Source organism: Danio rerio, chromosome 16, assembly GCF_049306965.1.
Source record: "Danio rerio strain Tuebingen ecotype United States chromosome 16, GRCz12tu, whole genome shotgun sequence".
NCBI classification, from domain to species: domain Eukaryota; kingdom Metazoa; phylum Chordata; class Actinopteri; order Cypriniformes; family Danionidae; genus Danio; species Danio rerio.
Window position 1 is genome coordinate 15,086,733 of NC_133191.1, and position 22,589 is coordinate 15,109,321.

Below are 22,589 nucleotides of genomic sequence, written 5' to 3' on the forward strand. Positions count from 1 at the left end.
GTCCCTCAAAATGGTCTATAGGCTTTAACATTGTTAAGATATTTTCTAAGATGGCCAAACAATGGACAATACATTCATTACAGTACTTGCTAATCTTTGTTAATGTTAGGAAATGATAATAAAGTTGCTTATTGTTAGTTTGTTAACTCACAGCCGATTATGTAATGTCAAGAAGCACTGAAACCTTGATTAATAAATGCTGTACAAGTATCGTTCATTATTAGTTTATGTTTGTTAATACATTTGGAAACATTAATCAATGAAAATCAAGTGTGACCATATTCATAATATACTGCATAAATATACAAATATAAAAAATGTATGATGTTATACATATTATATGTCATAGACTATCTTAATTCCTCATGTGTCTTGAGCAGAAGACCAGAGCAGTGATGGAGAAATCACTCAACCACAAAGACTGAAAGAACCTGGAGCTGTGGAAGAGGGCAATGAGATCTCAGCAGGTAAAGCGAAAGGTTTACATTTTCTTATTTGGCAGATGCTTTCATCCAAAGTGACTTGCAATGCATTGAAGGTACACACTTTATGTTCTTGCTCTCCCATGGAATTGAACCCACAACTTTGGCATGATATGTGTCTTGTTCTGTTGTTTGAGTCTGCAGTAAGGCAATGGGTTGTCTCAATGTTGTTATCAAAGTACTTCTTTAGAGAAATACATGGGATTATTCTATCATACAATAAGACAATCTATTCTCTGAGATAATCTACCAGAAAAAATGTGTTTATTTATTAATTTAGTATTCATTCATAAACTTTACTGCTGTTTTCTGCTGAAATTAACACTATAGAGGCAATAAAGACTTTGATTCGGTTTTTATGCTAAATGTAATTATGGAGCAAATTATTCATTAATAAGAACTTTTGTTTATTTCCTTATACATCACTATGTTTTACCTTAAAACGCTTTTATTGTAGAGGTTAATTTGGATTTTTAAACGCGATAAAGCTTTGGAGTTCATTTAAAAGCATTAAAGTCACCAGCAGCATGCATGTTGATTTTTTAAAAACCTCGATAAATGCATGAACAAATATAATAAAACTTTGCCACATTAAATTTTTTTTCTATTAATTAAAAAAACAAGACATGTTTAGTGCAACATTTCACTTTTAAACTGCTGTGAATCAAGCAAAATCAATATAATTTGATTTTGGCAAAATATATGAACATACAACTCAAATCAAAATTATTAGCCCCTTTGACTTATTAGCCCCCCTGTTTTTTTTTTTTTTTCCCCCAGATTTGCCATGATGAAAGTAAATAATATTTGACTAGATATTTCTTAAGACACTTTTATACAGCTTAAAGTTACATTCAAAGGCTTAACTAGGGTAATTAGGTTAAATAGACAGTTTAGGTTAATTAGGAAAGTCATTGTATAACAATGTTTGCTCTGCAGAAATATTTAAAAAAGAAAAGGAAATTCAAAGGGGGGCTAATAATTCTGACTTCAACTGTATGTTTGTAATTTTCATGTGTTAGATTTTTAAAAACATTGCTATTTCACAGATTTGTATCCTCAAGAGGGATTTATATGAAAAATATGTATAAAACATTCAAATTAAATTGTTCAACTTGGTTAAACTGCTAAAGTATGGACTGCTGTTTGTACAATATATAAAATTGCTGTAACACTTTAGTTTAGATCACAATTCAAAGTTTTATCAAACTGTTAACTAGCAATACAAGCTTCATAAACTAATAATTAGCTGTTGATTAATAGTTAGTAAGGTAGAAGTTCGGTAGGTTTTGGGTGGGATTAGTAATACAAAATAAGGTCATACTTTAACTAGGGATCACAATTTTTTGCTTTCAAGTTTGAGTCATTTGATTTTGAATATATACCGATAGTAAAACTCGATCCGATTCACCTTATTTTCACATTCAGCAATTTTTTTTACCAACCAGAGCACTTCTGTGAGGTAGCTTTTACAATCAAGTAATTAATAACATTAATCACAAAAACAAAATTTAGTGCAACTGTATATATATGTTAACTAATATAAAAACAAATAGCGCCTCAATTTAAAATACCCAGCAGGCAGTCCCAAGTTTACATGTCACAGTTTGCTATGGCAATGTTTACGTCATCAACTTCATAATACCTCCAGTCCGCACATATACTCACACTCCACATTGTCTCCGCAACAATGTGATGTCATGATGCAGGCGTCGCTGTTTCTCTGTTAAGTCAAGAAAGAGGTCTAAGTCTGTACCACCCCAACTATTGGTGTGTTATAAAGTAATGGAAATATATATATATATATATATATATATATATATATATATATATTTGAGTCCTTATCGGGAGGTAACATCCGATTCCTATTGAGTCTAAAACTCTGTAATTGGGCCCGATTTTCGTTCACGTGATCGGATCTGAGCATCCCTATTTGTAACTACTAATGAACAGTTGATATTGGAATAATAGGCAGGTAATAAGCCAGTAGTTACCATGAACTATGACCTAAACTAAAGTGTAGCCAAAATTGCTAACACAGAGCAGTCTCTCCCTTGTCTTGTCAGAACTTGTTGAGAAATGTTAAGTTTGTATTAAAAATTCAGGTTTTTTATGTCAAACTTTGGTATCTTGGGAACAGTTGTTAAAACATGCAAGTCTCTTTGTCTCAGGTGAAAACTCGATGCAATACACAGAAAAACTTGTTCTTGTTCATTCATTTCAGAGACAATTGCTCAATTAAAGAGATTTCTCTTTCCTATGAGTTTTGCTTTCTCCTGTGGGTCTCAATTTTACCTTTCGCTTTCTGTCACTTTTGTGCCTCGCTTTAAAGCATTTTAAGCTATATGAATGTCATCATACAATCCTCTGAGGTTTATTATTGCGGTTTTTCTACTGGGAGCTGCCCTCCTGTCAAGATATTTCAGCTTCTGCACTGTGACTTTCAGTGCCATATAAGAATTTAAACTGGCTTGAGTTGCAGGGATCATCACTCTGTAGGTCCCATCTTTGCTGTGTTTTATCTCCCTGGCATACTTGACAAAATGAGCATGTTCAGGAAGTCAAAGTCAAAGATGATGTCCCTGTCTGAAAGTTTCTGCTTGGCTCTCTCAGGGCCAGACCTCTGTCCAATATCACAGCAATTTTCTATAATTCCGATGGCATTATGTGCACACACCAGTCAGTTTTACTGTAGCTTCTGGACCAAATCAAAGTGTTACAAGGTACAGTACCACTCAAAACACTGGTGATTGAATACGAAGAGAAAGCTCTCACATTAATGATGATAACTAACATACATGACAGCTATAATAGCAGTGAGATCTTTTCGATCTTCATTTTACAGAGAAGTTTAATGCTTAACCAGCAGTTAGTGTTAGAGCAAACACATTGTAGCCACATAATGACTCATGTTTGGAGTATAATATACAGTGTAAATATGCACGAAATAGAATAGAAATAGAAAAATTTACAAAATAAACATACATAATACCGATTTTCTCTAATTCAGGTCAATTCACATAACTTTAAAATTCATAGCACATAATAAAACAGGGGCATCACGGTGGCTCAGTGGGTAGCACAAGCGCCATACAGCAAGAAGGTTGCTGGTTCTGACTCCCGCTGGGTCAGTCAGCATTTCTGTGTGGAGTTTGACATGTTTTCCCTGTGCTCGCGTTGGCCGTATTGTGTGAGTGTGAATGGGTGTTTCCAAGTACTGGGTTGCAGCTGGAAGGGCATCCGCTGCGTAAAACGTGTGCTGGATAAGTTGGCGGTTCTGTTGTGGCGACCCCTGATTAATAAAGGGACGAAAAGAAAATGAATGAATGAATTATACAACAGGCTCAGGCTCATTTGTAAATACATGCCTCAGCCTAGATTTGCGCAAAATGTAAAATTAGTTGCTCTGGTTAAAATTTCTTGCACATTTCAGTTGACAAATTCACCAGAGGGCACTATATACATTTTTGCAAATCCAAAAATTGTAAATTGTTTTTACTATTGTTTTATATTTTAGATACTTGTGCTTTTTGTACACACCCATATAAATGCAGGGCTTGTCAGCAAATCAGTTACGTAACCCAACAAATAGTGTTTTCAAAAGCAAACATAAGAGAAAACTGAACTGTGGCCACGTTTTAGCTTGATTCTATATAACTTTTAGCTCTTTTTCGGAACCGTGCTTCAGACTCAGACTTTCACTCCATAAAAAGTGAAGTAAGTAAACTGACCATGCCAGAAAAGTTGCCCATGTGGAGATAGGTTTTTCAGGTGAGGCAAACTTATACAATTACAAATAATATTTATCATAATTCTGAATTCATCAATTATAAATCAATAGTGTGAAAGGGAACAAGGCGTAGCAGTGGCACAGTAGGTAGTGCTGTCGCCTCACAGCAAGAAGATCGCTGGGTTGCTGGTTTGAACCTCGGCTCAGTTGGCATTTCTGTGAGGAGTTTGCATGTTCTCCTTGCATTCGCGTGGGTTTCCTCCCAGTGCTCAGGTTTCCCCCACAGTCCAAAGACATGCGGTACAGGTACAGGTGAATTGGGTAGGCTAAATTGTCCAGAGTGTATGAGTGTAAGAGGGTGACAGGCCCAGACGACAGGCCAGCCGGAATGTGTAAAAAAAGTTGTTATCATATGGACAAGTCTAAAATGGCTTGTTCCAAAGAGCTGACCCTGCAACCATACTGGACTAAGGCCAAAGAAGAAGAAGGAGGAGTGTGAAAGGGAACTGAAATACTGCCTCATAGTATTTGTTTTAGCTACCTGTATAAACTGCAGTCAAACATGCGTTAAAGTAGATTTTTGTGTTACATATTTCCACTAAAGGGCAGCACAGTGGCTCAGTGGTTAGCACTGCCGCCTCACAGCTAAAAGATTGCTGGTTTGAATCCCGGCTGGTTCAGTTGGCATATTTGTGTGGAGTTTGCATATTCTTTCTGTGTTCGCGTGGTTTTCCTCTGGGTGCTCCGGTTTTCCCCACAGTCCAAAGACATGCGATAAGTGAATTTGGTAAGCTAAATTGTTCATAGTGTATGAATGTGTGTGTGTATAAGAGTGTGTATGGGTGTTTCCCAGTACTGGGTTGCAGCTGGAAGGGCATCCAATGTAGTTGCCAGTTCATTCCGCTATGGTGACCTCTGAAATAGACACTAATGAGAGTTCGGACTGCATGATTTTCAAAGTAATCGTGTAACAGATGTTTTCACACTGCATGACTATCTGGGCTAACGTTCACTGCTTTGTTTACACTGCAAGATAGGCGACAGGGGGTTACACATTGCATGACTCTACAATAGGAAGAATCGCTGACAACTTCGTCCAAACTACGTTTCACAACCAAACACACGTCGTATCTCTTTTGTTGTAAACTACATAACGAGAAAGAAGCCTTTAATGGGGTAGAAAATGTAATTATTTGCTCACTTGGGTTTGAAGGGAATTAGCAATTTCTCCTCAACATTCTTTTTTAACTTTCTGTATGAAACGTCAAACAGACACCGGTGCTCCTGTGAAACCTCCACCAGTTTTTCCTGCATTTCTTGGGTCCAAATAAACTGAAAATTAGCGCTTTTAACTTCTCCTCCATCCTTCCGCTGGCCTGCAAGTACACACACACAGAAGCAAATGCTGCTCTCTTATTGGGTGTTGGCAGTCCATGATATTTTCAGTCAAAACTCATTTCACACAGCATGATTTAATTCGCCGACAGCTCCAGATATTTAGCCTGCCAAATATCTCTCCAGCATCGGCGACTCATCAGTGATTCTCTCAGATCTTGTCTTTAATAGTTCACATTGTGTGATTGCTACTTGCGTAAATGAGCACCGATTTGCCTGTGATTTCAGGCATTTGTCGATGATTTCTCAAAACCTGACGGTGAGTCAAAATAGCAGCTAAAATCATGTAGTATGAACTCGGCATAAGCCGAAGAAAAATGAATGATATTTCAATGAGCCTGTGTTGTATTTAAAAAACTGTTAGCATTGTCTTCATTTAGAAATACACTTCAGTGTGTACTATAGATCAGCTCTATAGATCAGCTTCCTAATTCAATCCATACTGAATAAATCTTAGTATTTGTCTGAAATAATCCAAAAGACAGCAATGTATCTTGATTTTTGTGCTAGAATGAGAGTAGTTATATAGCTACATAACTAAATCAGTTATAGTTATATAGCCACATAGCCACATCAGGCTCGAAAATAGCAGCTTCTCATTTCTGTTGGTGTACACAATGTAACGACAGAAGCTTTAAATAGGAAAATTATCAAACTCTTTTTTTAATTTTTAGACAGAGATGCTAATGGCCACTCGATGCTAACTCGATTCAATGATCTATGCTAAGCTAATAGGGGTGTGAACCTACACTGGTCTCACGGTTTAGTTCGGTTATGATTATCATGCCATCGATTTAGTTTACTTATCTCGGTGCATCATGGTGCATTAAGGATGCTTTAAATACACAATTAGATTTTTTTTCTTCACAACACAAACAGAATTGTATTAAAGTCTATAAATATGTTTATAGATTATTTGTAATACAATTTTGTCCTTTATACAAGCAAGATATATGAACTGCACTTTTCATTTTACCTGCTCAAAGGAAACACTCTTTTTGTATGTATTTAAAGAAAAAAGCTCAAATACATCCACATAAGACAACATAAGCATTTATAGCAAATTAATTAATGTAAATATTGTCCCGCTTGGTTTCTGAGCATTGTCAAGTGAGTTCCCACACCCCTATGATTGGTCATTGTCTTCACACGCTCAACAGAAAAGGCTGCGATTGACTCTACAACTGTCAGGAGCTGTTCACTGATGAGTGATGCGTGAAGAACAGCCGCAGTTAGTCTATTTTTGCATGTTATCACAGGTAATCCGTAATAGATACAATAAAGAAAAATCGCACTACAGACACGTACTTGTGTCTAGATCCACAAGTATCACTTTAAAAGCTGAGAGGAGAGTATAATTTACCTCACGAACACGCCAATCAAATGTCCAAAGTGTTTGAGAGAGAGAAGCAGAGATGGAGTTTTACAGCTGTCATTTTCAATTGACCTTTTTCAGTTTCAGTGAAAGACACACAAACACACAAGCAGTGAATTGTGCACAATTATCTGCTTTTTAAGTAGTTGGGGCGTTTTATTTACTTAGCCTCACCTCTTTTGCCACAGTAATCTACCGCGACATATGTGTAAATGAAGTCAGTACGTAATAACCGATTATGATCTATTATTGAACCAATATTAAATTGTCCGCGTCTACATCACAGTGCATCGAAGAAACAATTAATTTTGAAACTAAAAGTGCTCCCACCAGATGGAGAATGAATTCAAAAATGGTAAAGCTCAACTGTTTAACTGTAGAAGACTTGTTAAATGAGCCTCTTTTAAAAAGTGGCGTGTTCCTTTAACATTTCTGAGCTCATGTTTGGCTCTGCGGGAGTCGTGTCTCCATTAGCTCTTTTTACTCCACTCAAGACAAAGATTTCGCTTTGTTTGGCCGTGAACATTGATGTTTAGTGGGTGTAAAAACAGCTCAGGCTGCTTGAAGGCTCAAATAGTCTCGAGAGTGAAGCGTTTAACTCGGGGTCTCTCAGTAGGATAGCAGCTTTTGTGCTACGTGGTCTCGCATCTGTTGTTCGGAGTCTTTAATTTAGGACACCTCTGTGCGCCTGCCAATTGGCAAAGGTTTGAAATTGGTATGGCTCACACAGACCCCCGTTTTCCTCTTCAGATGACCCTTAGAGTGGGCAGGATTTAGCAAACTGACCCCAAGTGGGTGGTGGAGCTCTGATTCTGTTCAGTGGTGTTAAGACTGACTGCACACTTTGATTATGACCGAGCTCTAATTTGATTCTCTACTTTAGATCTCATTAGCGCCGAATAACAATGAGACAATATTTCAAACCAAGAACTCGATGGAAATTGCCATGAGAGGGTTATCGCTGGCACAAGGCATATCTAGACAGGATAGTGTCTGCATGTTTGTGTGTGTGTATGTGAGTGTGTGTGTGTGTGTGTGTGTGTGTGTGTGTGTGTGTGTGTGTGTGTGTGTGTGTGTGTGTGTGTGTGTGTGTGTGATTTTGGGTATTTGTCAGACCATGGGTACCAAATGGCACACCTGTATAGCAATATATGTAATTTTCTTGACATTGTGGACACAATTTTATATGTAAATTATAGATCAAAGGAAAATAAGTATTTTGAAATCGTAAAACTGCATAATGTTTCCTTTTGAGCTTTGGGTTTAGGGCAGGCCCACAGAAATCTGTAGAAAAACGCTGCAGATTTTTTTTTTTTTTTGCCTGTCAATTAATCTAATTATGTAAATCTGTGTAAAAATATATTTTTTTCAAATATTTTATTTTTTAAAGATCATTGAATAATAGGCAATTTTTTAGATGTTTTCTGTACAATGCAGTTTGTACAGTTTTTTTTCGATGCCTGTTGTATGTATGTGGATGTATTATATGTCGGACTGTAAAAAAATGACAAAAGGTCATGAAAACAAATGTTTTTATGTTACTTGAACTAATAGCAATGAGTCAATTATGGTTTCAACTCAATTTTGTTAGTAATCCAATGTTTAACTTAATATTTTCATTCAGTTGTACTGATTTAAGTTTAGATTACTATAAAAGTTCCTTTGACTTAACAAAAAATAGGCAGCAACCTTTTACAATGTAATTTGATTTGCACTGTTAATTTTTAAAGGGGTGGTCCACTACGATATCATATTTTAAAGTTTAGTTGATGTGTAATGTAGCTGTGTGAACATCAACAGCATCTCTGAATGTAAGACGCGTAAGTTCAATGAAAAGGGAGACATTGGCTTTTACAGAGTTAGCTTAGCAAAGCCTACAGTGAACAAAGTTTGGGGACTACCAAAAAAATAATTCGGGTTAGTGACACAAATTCACAAAGCGCATACACCCTGCGCAGCAAAGGGGCGTGGCCAGAGGTGCTGTAATATAGCAGAAAAAGCTAAAGTGCTATCCAAACTCTGCTGTTTCCACAGAGCTTTTTCTGTTTCTGTATTTGGGCTTCCAAAGGCCACAACACAAAGACAGAAGTGCTTACAATTTAATTTTAATTATGTTCCAGAGAATTATAAAAAAAGATGTAGCTCTAGCATTTGAAGAAGGACATCTCAGACTCTCCCAGTTCAGTGCTGGATTCGGCTAAAGCTTTAGCAGAAGCTGTAGATTGTGAGCCACAACCTGTAAGTATATTTATTTCTTAAAATTGATCTATTACATGCACAGTTTCTAGCGTTAACGGTATGTTGTAGCGAGGACGTAAACAATGTTGTAAAACAATGGAAAAAGCTGTTTGGGCACCGTTAACAATTTAGCTACAAATTCATATTTATGCGTCAAATCTCTGTAAACACCCACAACCTTTACCAGTGCTGCAGTTTCTCTCTATGCGGCTGCTATCCTGCGCTCTACATCTCAAATAAGGAACTCGCAAAACATATGGGAATGTTTTATATTACTTGCACATGCTTATTCCAAATATATGTGAAAGACACTTGTCAGATGTTATTTTAGAGAGCAAGCTTGAGGTTCAGCTGTGTCCTGTGTCATGTTCTGTCTGATTCAGGCACAAACTGATACAGCTAACAGCTACTCTGACTGACAGTGTTTACACAGCGGAAAAGCGAGTGCTTGTGGTGCCGTGGAGCTGATCCGCGAATCCCAGCACATAATGTTAGCTGACCAATCAGAGCCTCTTGAGGACGGACCTTTCGGAAGAACTAGGAAATATGACAGTTGTTTTCATGTTAGCTGAGTAACTGTATACAATCAAAGTTAGATGTATGAATAAATAACCAGATGTTCCACAAATGAAGCATGATTACACATTGCTTTGCATCTTATAAACACAACCGAGCCTTAAAATACCCTGTGGGTCACTCTTTTAATAAAAGTTAGAACATTTAGTGTTACGTTTTAAACCTTTAAATACTTATAATATACTTTCATAGTCCTTCTGCCTAAATTCACAAATTTGATGAAAATTGTGCTCAGAAATAGCAAAAAAAAAAAAAAAAAGTCTGTACATCTCTCTAGTAATTGTTATGGTTGAGGTAAGAGGACAGAACACTACTGTGCAGTAAAAAAAATACTATATCTGTAGGAAGTCCCTTTAAATCACAAAAACTTGTGAGTGTGTGCACACATGTGTCTATGGGATAGGATGGTAGGCTATCACAAAATCAGACTGTGCTTTGATGTGCCATCCCTGGGAATGTGTCCAAGCAGACAGTATGAAAGTGAATGGTTATCTGAGGAAACCGTGCCATCAGTGTGGGCTGTTAAAAAGGCACTTTGAGCTCAACAAAAAGGTCAGTTTTTTTATATCTCCTCCCAATCCTCTCATTCACAAATGAGCATATCCAGAAGCAAATTGAAAGGTGTCATAAACACAAAGCTGTTGTCTTTTATCTTCTCACCAGGCACGTCTTTATGAGGCGTCTGTAATTGTGATTCATGCTCAACATCTGTGGATATAAATGGGGAAGAGATAAAAAAAAAATTATAGTCAGCAGTGTTAATGACTACTCTGCAGTCAAAAGAACAAACATTTAAATAGCAAGCAGAAAAACACTACAAAAACATACTGCAAGTTTTGTCTTGTTTTTAGTTCAAGAATCATATATATATAAATCAAAAATCATATACAGTGGGGGAAATCTTCAACATGTCACCAAAAAGCCTAAACTTGGTCAAATAGTCAAAACTTTTCCTATTTTTTTCTTAGCTAATAAAGTGAGGGGAAAATATTCAAACCATCATGTTTTTTCCTGGTAATAATATTTCCAAAGGACCTGTTGACATGGAACCAGTTTTCATTTTATTTTGTATTTTCTATTGGATTCAAGTCAGGTGATTGGCTGGGCCATTCTTCAGATTGAATTTCTTTTTTCTGAAACTGTGTTTTGGATCATTGTCATGCTGAAATGTCCACTCTGGTTCCATCTTCACCATCCAGGTAATGCAGATGCTGGACTAAAAGAGCTAATATTCATTTCAGCGGCTGTCTGGGCTTTCACTGCCTTTTTACACCTCTCTATCTTCATGTGTTCAATACTTTTTACCTGTGTCATTTCATTTTATTACACATATCTTATTTGTAAACTAATTATTATTGTTTTCTTTTCATACATTTCTTTGGCTGTTACCAACATATTGTGAAAATTTCAAGTCAACAACTTTAGAAATATGTTTTCCGAGAAAAAAAGGTGTTGAATACTTCCTTTCATCCACTGTATATAAATCAAGAAGCATTTTCTAGAAAAGTAAAAATGGTTGTCTTATTTTCTGAAAATAAAAATCTAAATTAAGGGTGTTAAAACAGAAAAGCAATCGATGGGGTAAGCAAAACAATCTGAAATAAGTCAACATAAGCTTGTTATAAGAAAAAAAATATCACCTTATTTTGATTTTCTTCTTCTGAAATTAAGACAAATATTTGTACTTATGAAAATGTAGTCTAGATCTTGTCTAGATTTATAGATATTCGTACTAGAAAAAAGACCAAACCTCTAAGTTATAATATATATATATATATATATATATATATATATATATATATATATATATATATATATATATATATATATATTTTTTTTTGTGACTCATTTGTTTTATATAAGCTTTACTTTTGCAATATTATGTAATTATAATGAAATAATGATTTATTAACTATTTACAATTTAACAAAAGTAAAAGTAAAGACATAATATTGTAAAATGTTTTTAGTGCTCTTATGTACTTGACATTTATATTAATTAATTTTGCACATAAATGTTTTTACATATTACATATCTATAAGTAATGCATCTGTCACAACTTAATATTGTAAAGTGATTTGAGTACAATTTAAACACAGTTAGTTTGTTGCATTTATATTTTGATGTAAGTACATAATTGTTAAGGCTATACTTGAGTAAGGTAGGACCAAGATTTCTATATAAAATAAATGTTGCTCTTTTGAAATTTCAAAGCATACTATTTGTATCATGCTTGAAGAAATATATTAAGCAGTTATTCTCGAACTTATTTATCTATATTAAAAAAATGTTACAAGTTAATATGCGCTAATTTATTTGCTGTTGTTCAAACTACCTACATAAAAATGAGCTGAAACTACAAATTTTGAGGGTTTTTTTGGGACAGCATAATTGTTTTATATTCAATCTAGTTAAATTAATAAAAACAATACAGTTAACTTAATCGATTTGTATTGGGACAACATGAAGGAATTGTGCGGGACTCAGTTTTTTCCACAGTGTAGTCTAAGTGAATTAAGAGTTTCATTAATGATCACTTTACTTTTAAATATATATTTATCAGTCATTTTTATTGTTCTGAGTCTAATTTAGATGCAAAGTCAGTCTGTCTTTGCAGCCAGAGAACCAGTCACATGCTTCAAAGTGAAAAGGTCACATTGAGAACGAGAATGAGCGACTTTATCCATTCAATTGAAAACACTAGAAACAATTGCATTGTTTAATAAGCAAGGTGCTCAGAATACAACTTCCTCTGTCTTGCCATGACGGTCTTTGTCTGGGCTTGCAGAAAAGGCGGCAAGGGTCAATGGTCACGTATGGTTCACACAAAAACCCCCTTCTCCCAACCCCCCGATAATAGTGTGGGAAGAGAAGCCTGATAATGGTCTGCTTTGACCTTTATTGTCAGAGGGCAGGGCGCTGGAGGAAGGTGAGAGGCCTGTTATTTAGGAATTCAGTACCTGCAGCCACTGTAATCTAGAGAGAGATGATATCACTCCAAGGTGACTGCTTTTTGCTTCACCTCAGACGACCCTTTTTTCTAATGAAAATCGGCCTTACTTGATGGTATTTTTAATGTGAGCTTTTTTTCTCACATTTAATAAGGGATTCATTGGTGTAGAACATTATTCTAGGAGGTGCTGTATAAGGTGCAGAGATGGCTGTCCCGTAAAGCGCTCCGCTGGCCTGCATTAGGGTGCGCGGCGCACTGGGAATGCTAATAATGTCTATTTTGGCTCCGGTCTCAGGTGGCAGGCTGCTGAGGTTAGCACTGATAAGGACAAAGCGCTGGATCTTTTCCTCACAAGGAGGAGGGAGCTCCAAGACTTTCTGCAAAGGAGTCTTTTGGAGTGTGACGTCTTATCGGGACCAATGGTGGAGGGAGCTGATAGGTGACGAAGCGTGTGGCAAATATAGCTGCAATGAAGTCGAATCACTGATTGACAACTTTTCGGTGTGTCAGCTGAAAATTTGAATGAAATTCTGTTATATGACTAGAGCACAATACTATGTACACACTAATATTTATATTCAAATATTTCCTAATTTCTTAAAAAATATTTCAAATATTTCTCAAGTGAAGCTTAAGTGAAGTCTTATTTCTTTAAGCTGGGCTGGTAAATAATAAAAATAAAAACTGTTAACTATATTAGCCCCCTTAAGATTTTTTTTCTTTATTTGATATGGAACAAACCACTGTTGTCCAATGACTTGCTTAATTAATCTGAGGCAGTAAGGTTCTAATTCTATTTTTGTACCCCTACCCATTTCCCTTGGTCTTTGAAACAGAGTGTGTTGGTGAAGGGCTTCAAAATTTACGCTTAAGAAATGGGACAGCACTACAACATCTGTACACATCATCATATGTCATCGCAGTCTTTTGCTTCATATGAGATCGACGATGGCAACTGCTGTAGTTGTTCCAGTTGTGTAATTTTTTTGTTACTTATCTTCAGGAAATCACAGAAGGCATATATCTTGTTATAATAATAATATAATGTGGCAATAAGATCATAACTGTACTGGGCATTTACACAGTGGCCATATTCATTTGTTTAAACACACAAAAACAGCATTAACATAATAGCAGACACCTTAAAATGGTAATTCTCTGCCACTAGACTTTTCTGACAGGGTATTTGAGTGTCATCGAATTTTGTGGGACTGCTATACAGGAGGTATTACTGTGGATTATAGGTAGCAAAATTTAACAGATTTTATTTTAGTGTTTTTTTTTTTTTTTTTAAATTTTTTAAGCATAGCATTCATAATTATGAACGTATTAAAACATATGCTTTTTTTGTTGTAAAAGTTTTTAATAATGACAAAAAAGTTGTGCATCTCCTGACTTCCATGTTCAGTCATGCTGCTGTTATAGATGTTGTATTCTGGGAAATTGTCATCCCCCTTGTTTTCGAGTGTGGTCCTGAAAAGTCTCAATTTCAAGGTCTATGTAACCGTCCCCTTAGCCCTACGCCTTCAAGATGAAGAGAAATGGGACACCCCTATCCCTTTACGTGAATGCACAAAACGAAGAGTAGGGGTAAGAGGAGAGGCTAAGGGGTAGAATTGGGTTTGGGCCCAAGTTGTAACCTAATTAACCTTAAGCCTTTAAAGTGTCCTTAACATGGATTTTTGAAAATTACCTTCCAAATAGTGTGTAACACAGCTGTAATTGATTGAAAACATTCTGCTGATTTTTAAATATGAAAGTGCACTGTGTAAAAGTTATTGACTCTCACAAAGAAAGAGTCGATTCAGATTCTTTCTAACGAGTCACCCACCAAATGTATCTTGTATCCATTTCATCATGACGTCTAAACAGAACATTTCTCGACCACTAGTAGACTCTGGAAATTTAACCCACTCCCTCAAACACTGTAGATCCCCTACAGTGTAGATTATTGTAATGTAGTTATTAGACTGGACGTGGAAAGCAAGGTTAAAATAGTTAGCGAAAACGAACGAAAAAACGAAACCTAAAATGTTAAATAATTGTTGTTAACTGAAATAAAAATAAAAACTACAGTTTTAAAAAAAAAAAACTAGATCTAACTGAAACTGTATTGTGTACATACAAAACTAAGTAAAATTATTTCATTTTCGTATTTGTTAATGTCATTAATATATAATCTTACTCTAAGCGTTTTAGAAGTAAATATAATCTGCGCTGCAGGTGTTTGTTTGACCCTTTTGCACCTCAGAGTCTCCTGCTGCCATTGGCAGATCCTCGCTGTTGCTCCCGCGACAAAAACAACAAGTGGACATGACAGCAGCACGGTGACAGCATTAAATACAGAGACTTAAAACTATTACTTTAACACATTGTGTCCAATAATGGGTTTTATTTCTGTATTGCGATCGTGAACAAATCTTTTTAACCGGTTCTTCTAAGTAAACCGGTTGAACTAGTTCACCAAATTGAACTGAATCATTTGAAATGATTTGCGTCTCCAGTTAGCACTTATCCACCAACTACTTTATGTCAAGCCTAATACCCTCTCTGACTCTAAATAATCCAATATATACTCTCAATCAGTTATTAGAACAGCAACATTACATTGAGAAGCGGTGAACCGATAATACTGCGCATACATGATTCAGCTAAACAAATCATATGGGAGTCATTGGGAAAATTAGATATACATGTATGCATATTATAAGACAATGAAAGAGTTTCAAAAGTGTTTCAACAGCCTGTTGTCGGGGACTCCCACAACCAAAATATGAACCTTTTATGATCCACTTTAAATTGCAGTTAAAACTGAATACTACTATCTTGCAGAATAAGTAGAAAATGAATTAGTGGATTAAATTGAACTATTAAATCCATTAACCAAAAAGATTAGCTTAGTGATTTTGGTGTAGGTGGCAACACGAGCAACATATTGTATGTGTGTTGCAGAGAAGTCGATTCTTTTGAGTAATTGTATTCCAAAAAATGACAAAAAAGCCTATGTTGTTCTACACCTTTCAACGCTCGTGAATGTTTTATCAAGCTAGAACCAATCAGCAGCTATAAGTGTAAATAAATTGAGTTTCCTTATCATCCACTTTCTGTAATTATGTATGTTCATCAGTCATTGTTATCATTCCAAGTCTCATTCAGACACAAAGTCAGTCTGTCTTTGAAGGCTGAAAAAGAGTCATGCTGGTGGAGGGAGCCGATATGTGGCAGAAGCAGATGAAGTCGAACTGCTGAACTATTCATTGTGTCAGCTTAAAAAGTAAATGTAATGTTTATATGAGCAGAGCACATCATATATGCCATGCTAATTCCTATTAAAATGAATCATTGATTTGCACTTTATGTACACATTAAGTAGAATGCGTCTGAATCAATATCCATTGTTGTCCCTGGAACAACATTTCTATAGATAGCCTTCTGCCCTATCCGTTCTGCTTAAGTGGTGGTAATGATTGGATGTTAATTAGGCAATCATGTAATATTGATTAACGAACACTATTTGCTTATCTTAATTAGCTTAACTTAATTTAAATAGTCAAATACAGTCTTTGTCATTTCTACAGTACAAGTAGTACAGTCAAGGAATATAATTTTTTAAAGTAAAGGACTGTGTTCAAAAGCTTAATTTTCCTTCTAGCAAAGAAATAATTTTGTTTACAAATATTTGTCCATCCATTCATCTATTTATCCATTTTCCCTCTTTCTTTCCTTCCTTCTATCCTTTCTTCAATCCATCCATCCATCCACCATCTATCCATCCTTCCTTCCTTCCTTCCCTTTTTCATCATCCATCCATCCATCCATCCATCCATCCATCCATCCATCCATCCATCCATCCATCCATCCATCCATCCATTTACAGCCATATCACCCTGCAGCCCAAGACCGGTTACTCACTGAAGCTAAGCAGGGCTGAGCCTGGTTAGTACCTGGATGGGAGACCACTAGGAAACACTAGGTTGCTGTACACAATAAATGCGCTATATAAATACACATTACATTACAAAAAAATACGAATTACATTACATTACATCCATCCAGATATCCAAATATGTTGTTTTAAATTGTAAAGAAATCTGTTTTTAAAACTAATGAAGATAGAAGTCAATGAATGATTTTAATTATTCAGTCTTAATTGTTTACTGTTGTAAAATATCTTAAATGTTTTTCAAAATAAAATATATTGGGAAAAAAAGGAAAAAAAGTTTTAGTTTTTTACCCAGACATTTTAAAAGACAATATTTTAGAGCAGTAATCACAAACACAATACTATGAAATCGTGATATTTTTATACAAGGTTATAATACCGTCAGAATCTTATAACGGCCCATGCCTAATATCAACTCAAAAAAGCATTACGGTGATGCAGTGGGTAGCACGATTGCCTCACAGCAAGAAGTTCTGGTTCGAGCCTCAAACCAGTGACCTGCTTGCTGTGAGGCGATTGTGCTACCCACTGCGCCACTGTGACACTCCTTTTTTATTGTATTTTATTTGTAATAAGCTGCAAGAAGACACAGTGGCGCAGTAGGTAGTGCTGTCGCCTAACAGCAAGAAAGTTGCTGGTTCGAGCCTCTGGTGGGTCAGTTGGCGTATCTGTGTGGAGTTTGCATGTTCTCCCTGTGTTCGCGTGGGTTTCCTCCGGGTGCTCCTGTTTCCCCCACAGCCCAAAGACATGCGGTACAGGTGAATTGGGTAGGCTAAGTTGTCTGTAGTGTATGAGTATGTGTGAATTAGTGGGTGGATGTTTCCCAGAGATGGGTTGCAGCTGGAAGGGCATCCGCTGCATAAAAACGTGTTGGATAAATTGGCGGTTTATTTGACTCCGGCGACCCCGGATTAATAAAGGTACTAAGCCGAAAAAAGATGAATGAATGAATAAGCTGCACTACAACATGTTTCACTATTCAGCAAGTTTTTGAAATTTCAGCATGATGAAGTTGGTTTAACTGTGCAGCCGTGCCCTCTCAATCTTGTGCTGATTAAGTGAGTATACGTGGAGTCTGTTTTGTGATTAATTTGTAGTAGTGCTGGTGTAATCACGCCATACAGCAAGAGACACTCTAATCTCTGCTGTGCCAGATGTGAAAGCAAAGGCCATTACAGCTGCTTAACTCCACACAGCTGCCCGCCTGGCCCTTTGCCCACAGTAAGCAAACAAACTCTAGATGGCCCAGCTGTTTATTAAGGTCTGATTGAATTTTTCATTACAACTACGGCACTAGATCAAGAAGTCCACAAAACACCCGTTATGGCCATTAGACAGAATCAGCGTGAGCAAGGGATAAAATGCTGCTGAACTTCATTTCAATGCTGCAGTTTGGGTTATGGCCGTCTGGGGACCGAGGGTTTGGATTAAACAGAAGCTGTTAAGAGATTTGTTTCGCCTCTAATCTGGTCTCTTGTCTGCCATTGAAATACTTTTATTTGAGCTCAGAAACGGGTCAGTGTCTAATCCCATGAATGAATTTTTGGGTTGCATGGATTTTGAATATTTATTACACTCCATTACTGTTAGAACGTTAGAGGCAGGTCACTGTCTAATCCTATTAATTATTGTTGGTTTGAATTAGCCTTGCACATTCATTACAGTGTTTATATATATAAACTTAAGGTTGAAATTAATGTTCTGTACCCTTGATTGAGAGGAAATATGGCTAGAACAAGTGATTCCCACAATTGGGATCATACTAGAGAATGGTTTGTACACAGTTTTGAGAGCAGAAACAGAGATGGGGCTCTATTTTGACGATCCATGCGCAAAGTGCAAAGAGCAGGGTGCAAACACATTAAGGGCGTGTCTGAATCCACGTTTGTTAATATTAGGATGGAAAAATCCATTTTGCGCCTTGTCGCATGGTCTAAAAGGGTTAAGCTTATTTTATTAAGGAGTTATAGGTGTGTTTTGAGAATAAACAAATCAGAGTCTCTACTCCCATTCCCTTTAAGAGTCAGTTGCATCGCACCATAACGCATTTGCTATTTACATGACAGCCTTTGTAAGTGGAAAAACTGAGCGCTTCACTAGTAATAAAACAGTTAAACAGAGCATCTTTAGCCCGAGAATGAGAGATAAGCCTCCTCATTATTTACTTTCACTTTTACTCTTGTGGATAGGGAAACCTTGTACGCAGATATCAAATAGCCTTTAAATAATTCATTTTGTTTGTTAAGCACAAATATTTGTTTCAAATCTATTTCTAAATTCAGTTTTAATTTCCAGCAAACTAATAAATGAACAATAATAACAAAGTGTGGTCAAAAAACTTGAACACACTTGAGTTATTTCCAAATACACATGCTGTGCCCCATATGGTCTAAAACCTGACAGGTGAACAAATCTAAGGTTGTTAATAAAATAAATATAAATATGCATATAATAAATAATACTGCTAATCATAAAAACATTATACAAAAGCAAATTGTCACGAATAAACTGAAAAAGCTGATGAAGAAGGCATGAAGGCAGTAGTTTTCATATTTATGTAGGCTAGAAAATAATATGTTTTGTAATATTTTAATCCTTTATATTTTATCCTATATATATATCCTTATTGTATCCTTTATACATCCTTAATATTTTATTTATTTTTATTATGTAAAAATATTTGCATATTGCTCTACATCTTGTGTGTATTAAGCAGTGTGTAAGCGAGGCGCTCAACTAACGTGATATGTGCTGGAGTTTAGATCAACTTTGTTCTGGTCTATAAAACAGACTATTATAGTTTCTCAAAATAGCAACGCGCCAGCAATGTGCCTTAACATGCCTTCCTTTTTTAGACTAGAACGCCTATAGGCGCATATGTATGAATGAAATGTATGAAATAACAAACTTCTTGATCTGATAATAATAACATGCACTTGATTATTGACAAGCTTTGGAAACCCGATCCAATGAGAAGAAAGATTCAGAAAGAAAAGGACAAACGCGAGAGTGGAGCACGGGAAAAAAGGCGAAGCCAAGGAGCACGTTATTTCTTCAGCAAACGTGAACAAACTGCCTTGTTTTAATCTTTATTATCACCTTTTAGAGTAATATGAACTGGGAATGATGGAATGAATCTCTAACAGAGGCTTCATGTGCTGCTGAAAATTACAGACACAGATGAGAGGTTTTCACTGACTGTAGGCTATACTTTGTGTTGTTTTGAACCTAATTTACGACGAAATGTCTGCTTTGTGTAGTTCTTCTGTAGTTGGTAACATATCTGACTGTAAGGGTCTGTATGTGTTCATATATGTTCATTTATTTATTTATTTAAAATAATTATAGACGTTTCAGTAGGCTATTTCGCACCGTCATTGATCTGCAGTTATAATTAACTCCTTTTTATAGAAAAGTTAGTAATAAACATTTATACACAAGTACTTATTCATCTGTTTTGTGAGACGTGCTTTTCATATGATATGTGAACGACCTGTGCAGCTTTATTGTAGACATTTTCTCGAGTGAAAATGACATCGACTGAAACTTTGTCATACACCACGCCCACCAAAAGGGTACCCTTGGTAGTGGAAACGCAAGCCTGATAAAGGTGACCATTACCGACCCGAACCGTACCGTACTGTACCAGTCAGTGGAAACGAGCCATAATACCCCCACCCAGAGATTTAAAATGTTGTAAAAAGCACCGATTGATCAGCGTTCACATAAAAAACGCAGATGTGGGTCAGAGAATTTAGAGAATTTGAAACTGATCTTTGAAAGGTTTTAAAGATTTGTACTGACGGCATTGGTTGTTTTGCACACTACACAAGAAAAAAATAACAATAATCTTGCATCCTGACACCCATTTGTTGTTTACAATCACCACAACATCCTACGTCAAGCAAATCATAATCTGGAAAAAAAATTGCGTAGTCTGAACGAGGCTTAAATTTGACCTCCACTGAATACACACACGTATTGGAAAACTGTACATCTCATCTCAGTCCAGCTCTCCCTCCTATTCTGCAATTTTCTTATACGCTCTTTCATTCCGCTCAAGTCAAAGTCGTCATTCACCTCTCACCTTGCATATGACCTACAGGACGTCTGCTGTGCGCTAATGAAAGCTTCAGCTCAGGTGTGTGATGGCTATTTACAACACGCTGCTCTGCTGAGGCACGGTAATAAAGCGTCGTCTCCAGTGCCGCCCACCGGGGGGAATCAGTAATAATCCAGCGGGGCACAACTGTGAATATATGTGCTTAGCTTGTCCTCTGCACAGGCACCATTAAGCATCTGGGAGTATGATGTGTCGGTCCCTCTCTGCCTGTTCATATGTCTGGGAGGAGAGTTTGGAAGCTATTCAGGGTCATTAAGACTTTTAATCTTGGATGAAATCTTCTTTAGGGAGCAATGCAATATTATAGTAAAAAGACGTTGCGTACAAATCAGTTTCTTAAACGTTTTTCAATTGCTTTCAAGTAACAATTGGTAATAATCCCTAAAGTAAAAAAAAAATTTGTATTTTATTCAATACATGTATTACAGATATGTATTAATATATTTTCCATGGTATTTTGGTGGTCCTCCAGGAACATGGTTGAGAAACATTACATTAACTTGTTACAATCCTGTTTGAGTTTCTGTCTTCTGTTAAAAACAAAGGGAAGATATGCTGAAGACAGTTGAAGAAAAAAAAAGCCACTGACTTCCATGGTATGTTTGTAACACTGACAAAGGAAGTGCGGATCCAAATTCAGGTTTTTTGGAGAGGTCAGGTAAGCAATGGTCAACACAGGGGCAAACCGATGTATACAGGCAATTCAGAGTCGTAATTAAATACATAAGCAGATGATCAAAAGGCTGGCAGCAGACAGGGATAAACAAACAAACAAGGCGAGGGTCAAAACATGGCAAAACAAGACAAAGGAAAGGCGTTGTAATGCCACAAAATGTAAACAAGACTCAGCAACAACAGTGTGTGTCTGTGCTGCTTAAATAGTCTGTGTAATCAGTCTTAACATTCCTCCGGCTGTGTGTATGCAATCTGTCCTGATCAGGATCTCTGTGTGTGTGTGTGTGTGTGTGTGTGTGTGTGTGTGTGTGTGTGTGTGTGTGTGTGTGTGTGTGTGCGCGGTGCATGACTGGGTTTTGTAGTCTATGAAATGGCGGATTTGTAATCCTTTACGATCTGCGTGTTTACCAGCAATCTGCAGCATCTCGATCGCTGATGATCGGGATACTGTGAATGCCAATGGCTGTTTTCCTTTAGAATTCTTAAGAATATCTTGTTCTTGTTGTATAAATTTGCATATTAAAAAAAGACAAAAACAAACAAACATTTAAGTCAATTGAATTCTGCTCATTTTGAAATTTTATTTAACGAAGAATTCTACACAAAAAAAGAACACCATTTCTATATATATATATATATATATATATATATATATATATATATATATATATATATATATATATATATATATATATATATATATATATATCCGAATATCAGTCAAGGCTATAATATTTCATAAATAAAGCTAAAACATCATACAATACATTTAAACATTACATTTATTTAAAAAAATGTTTTTGCACATTTATAACATATTTACTGGTCATATTTACTGGATTTACTGATCTGAAATGCATATCTTTCTGAAGATAGTAGTGTCTAAAATGGGGTCAACCCAACATGCTGCTGTTTGAAGCTGTGTTGGGCGTCTAATGGATGACTCAATAAGGAGTTCTCCTCTGACACCTTGCCCATATAAAGTGCCAGCACTTGAGGCCTGAGGGAAGGCTCAACGCGAGGGCAAACTGATATTTTCATAACATCTGTCAAACCATTGGGAGGAAGCATTTTCAGGCTGGAAAATTTATCGCTATGT

General features: G+C 36.2%; 1 protein-coding gene across 22 annotated transcripts in view; it reads left to right on the plus strand.

Moving 5' to 3' along the window:
• Nucleotides 1–22,589, plus strand: part of col14a1a (collagen, type XIV, alpha 1a) — a 344,010-nt gene that overhangs the window by 36,098 nt on the left and 285,323 nt on the right. For 17 of the 22 annotated variants that reach the window (XM_009292161.5, XM_009292162.5, XM_068214100.2 and 14 more), the window contains one exon: nucleotides 381–467. The exons of the other annotated variants lie outside the window; for them this stretch is intronic. In XM_009292161.5, the coding sequence (XP_009290436.2) occupies nucleotides 381–467 (87 nt within the window). The remainder of the gene's footprint in view (nucleotides 1–380; nucleotides 468–22,589) is intronic. 22 annotated transcript variants of the gene reach the window in all.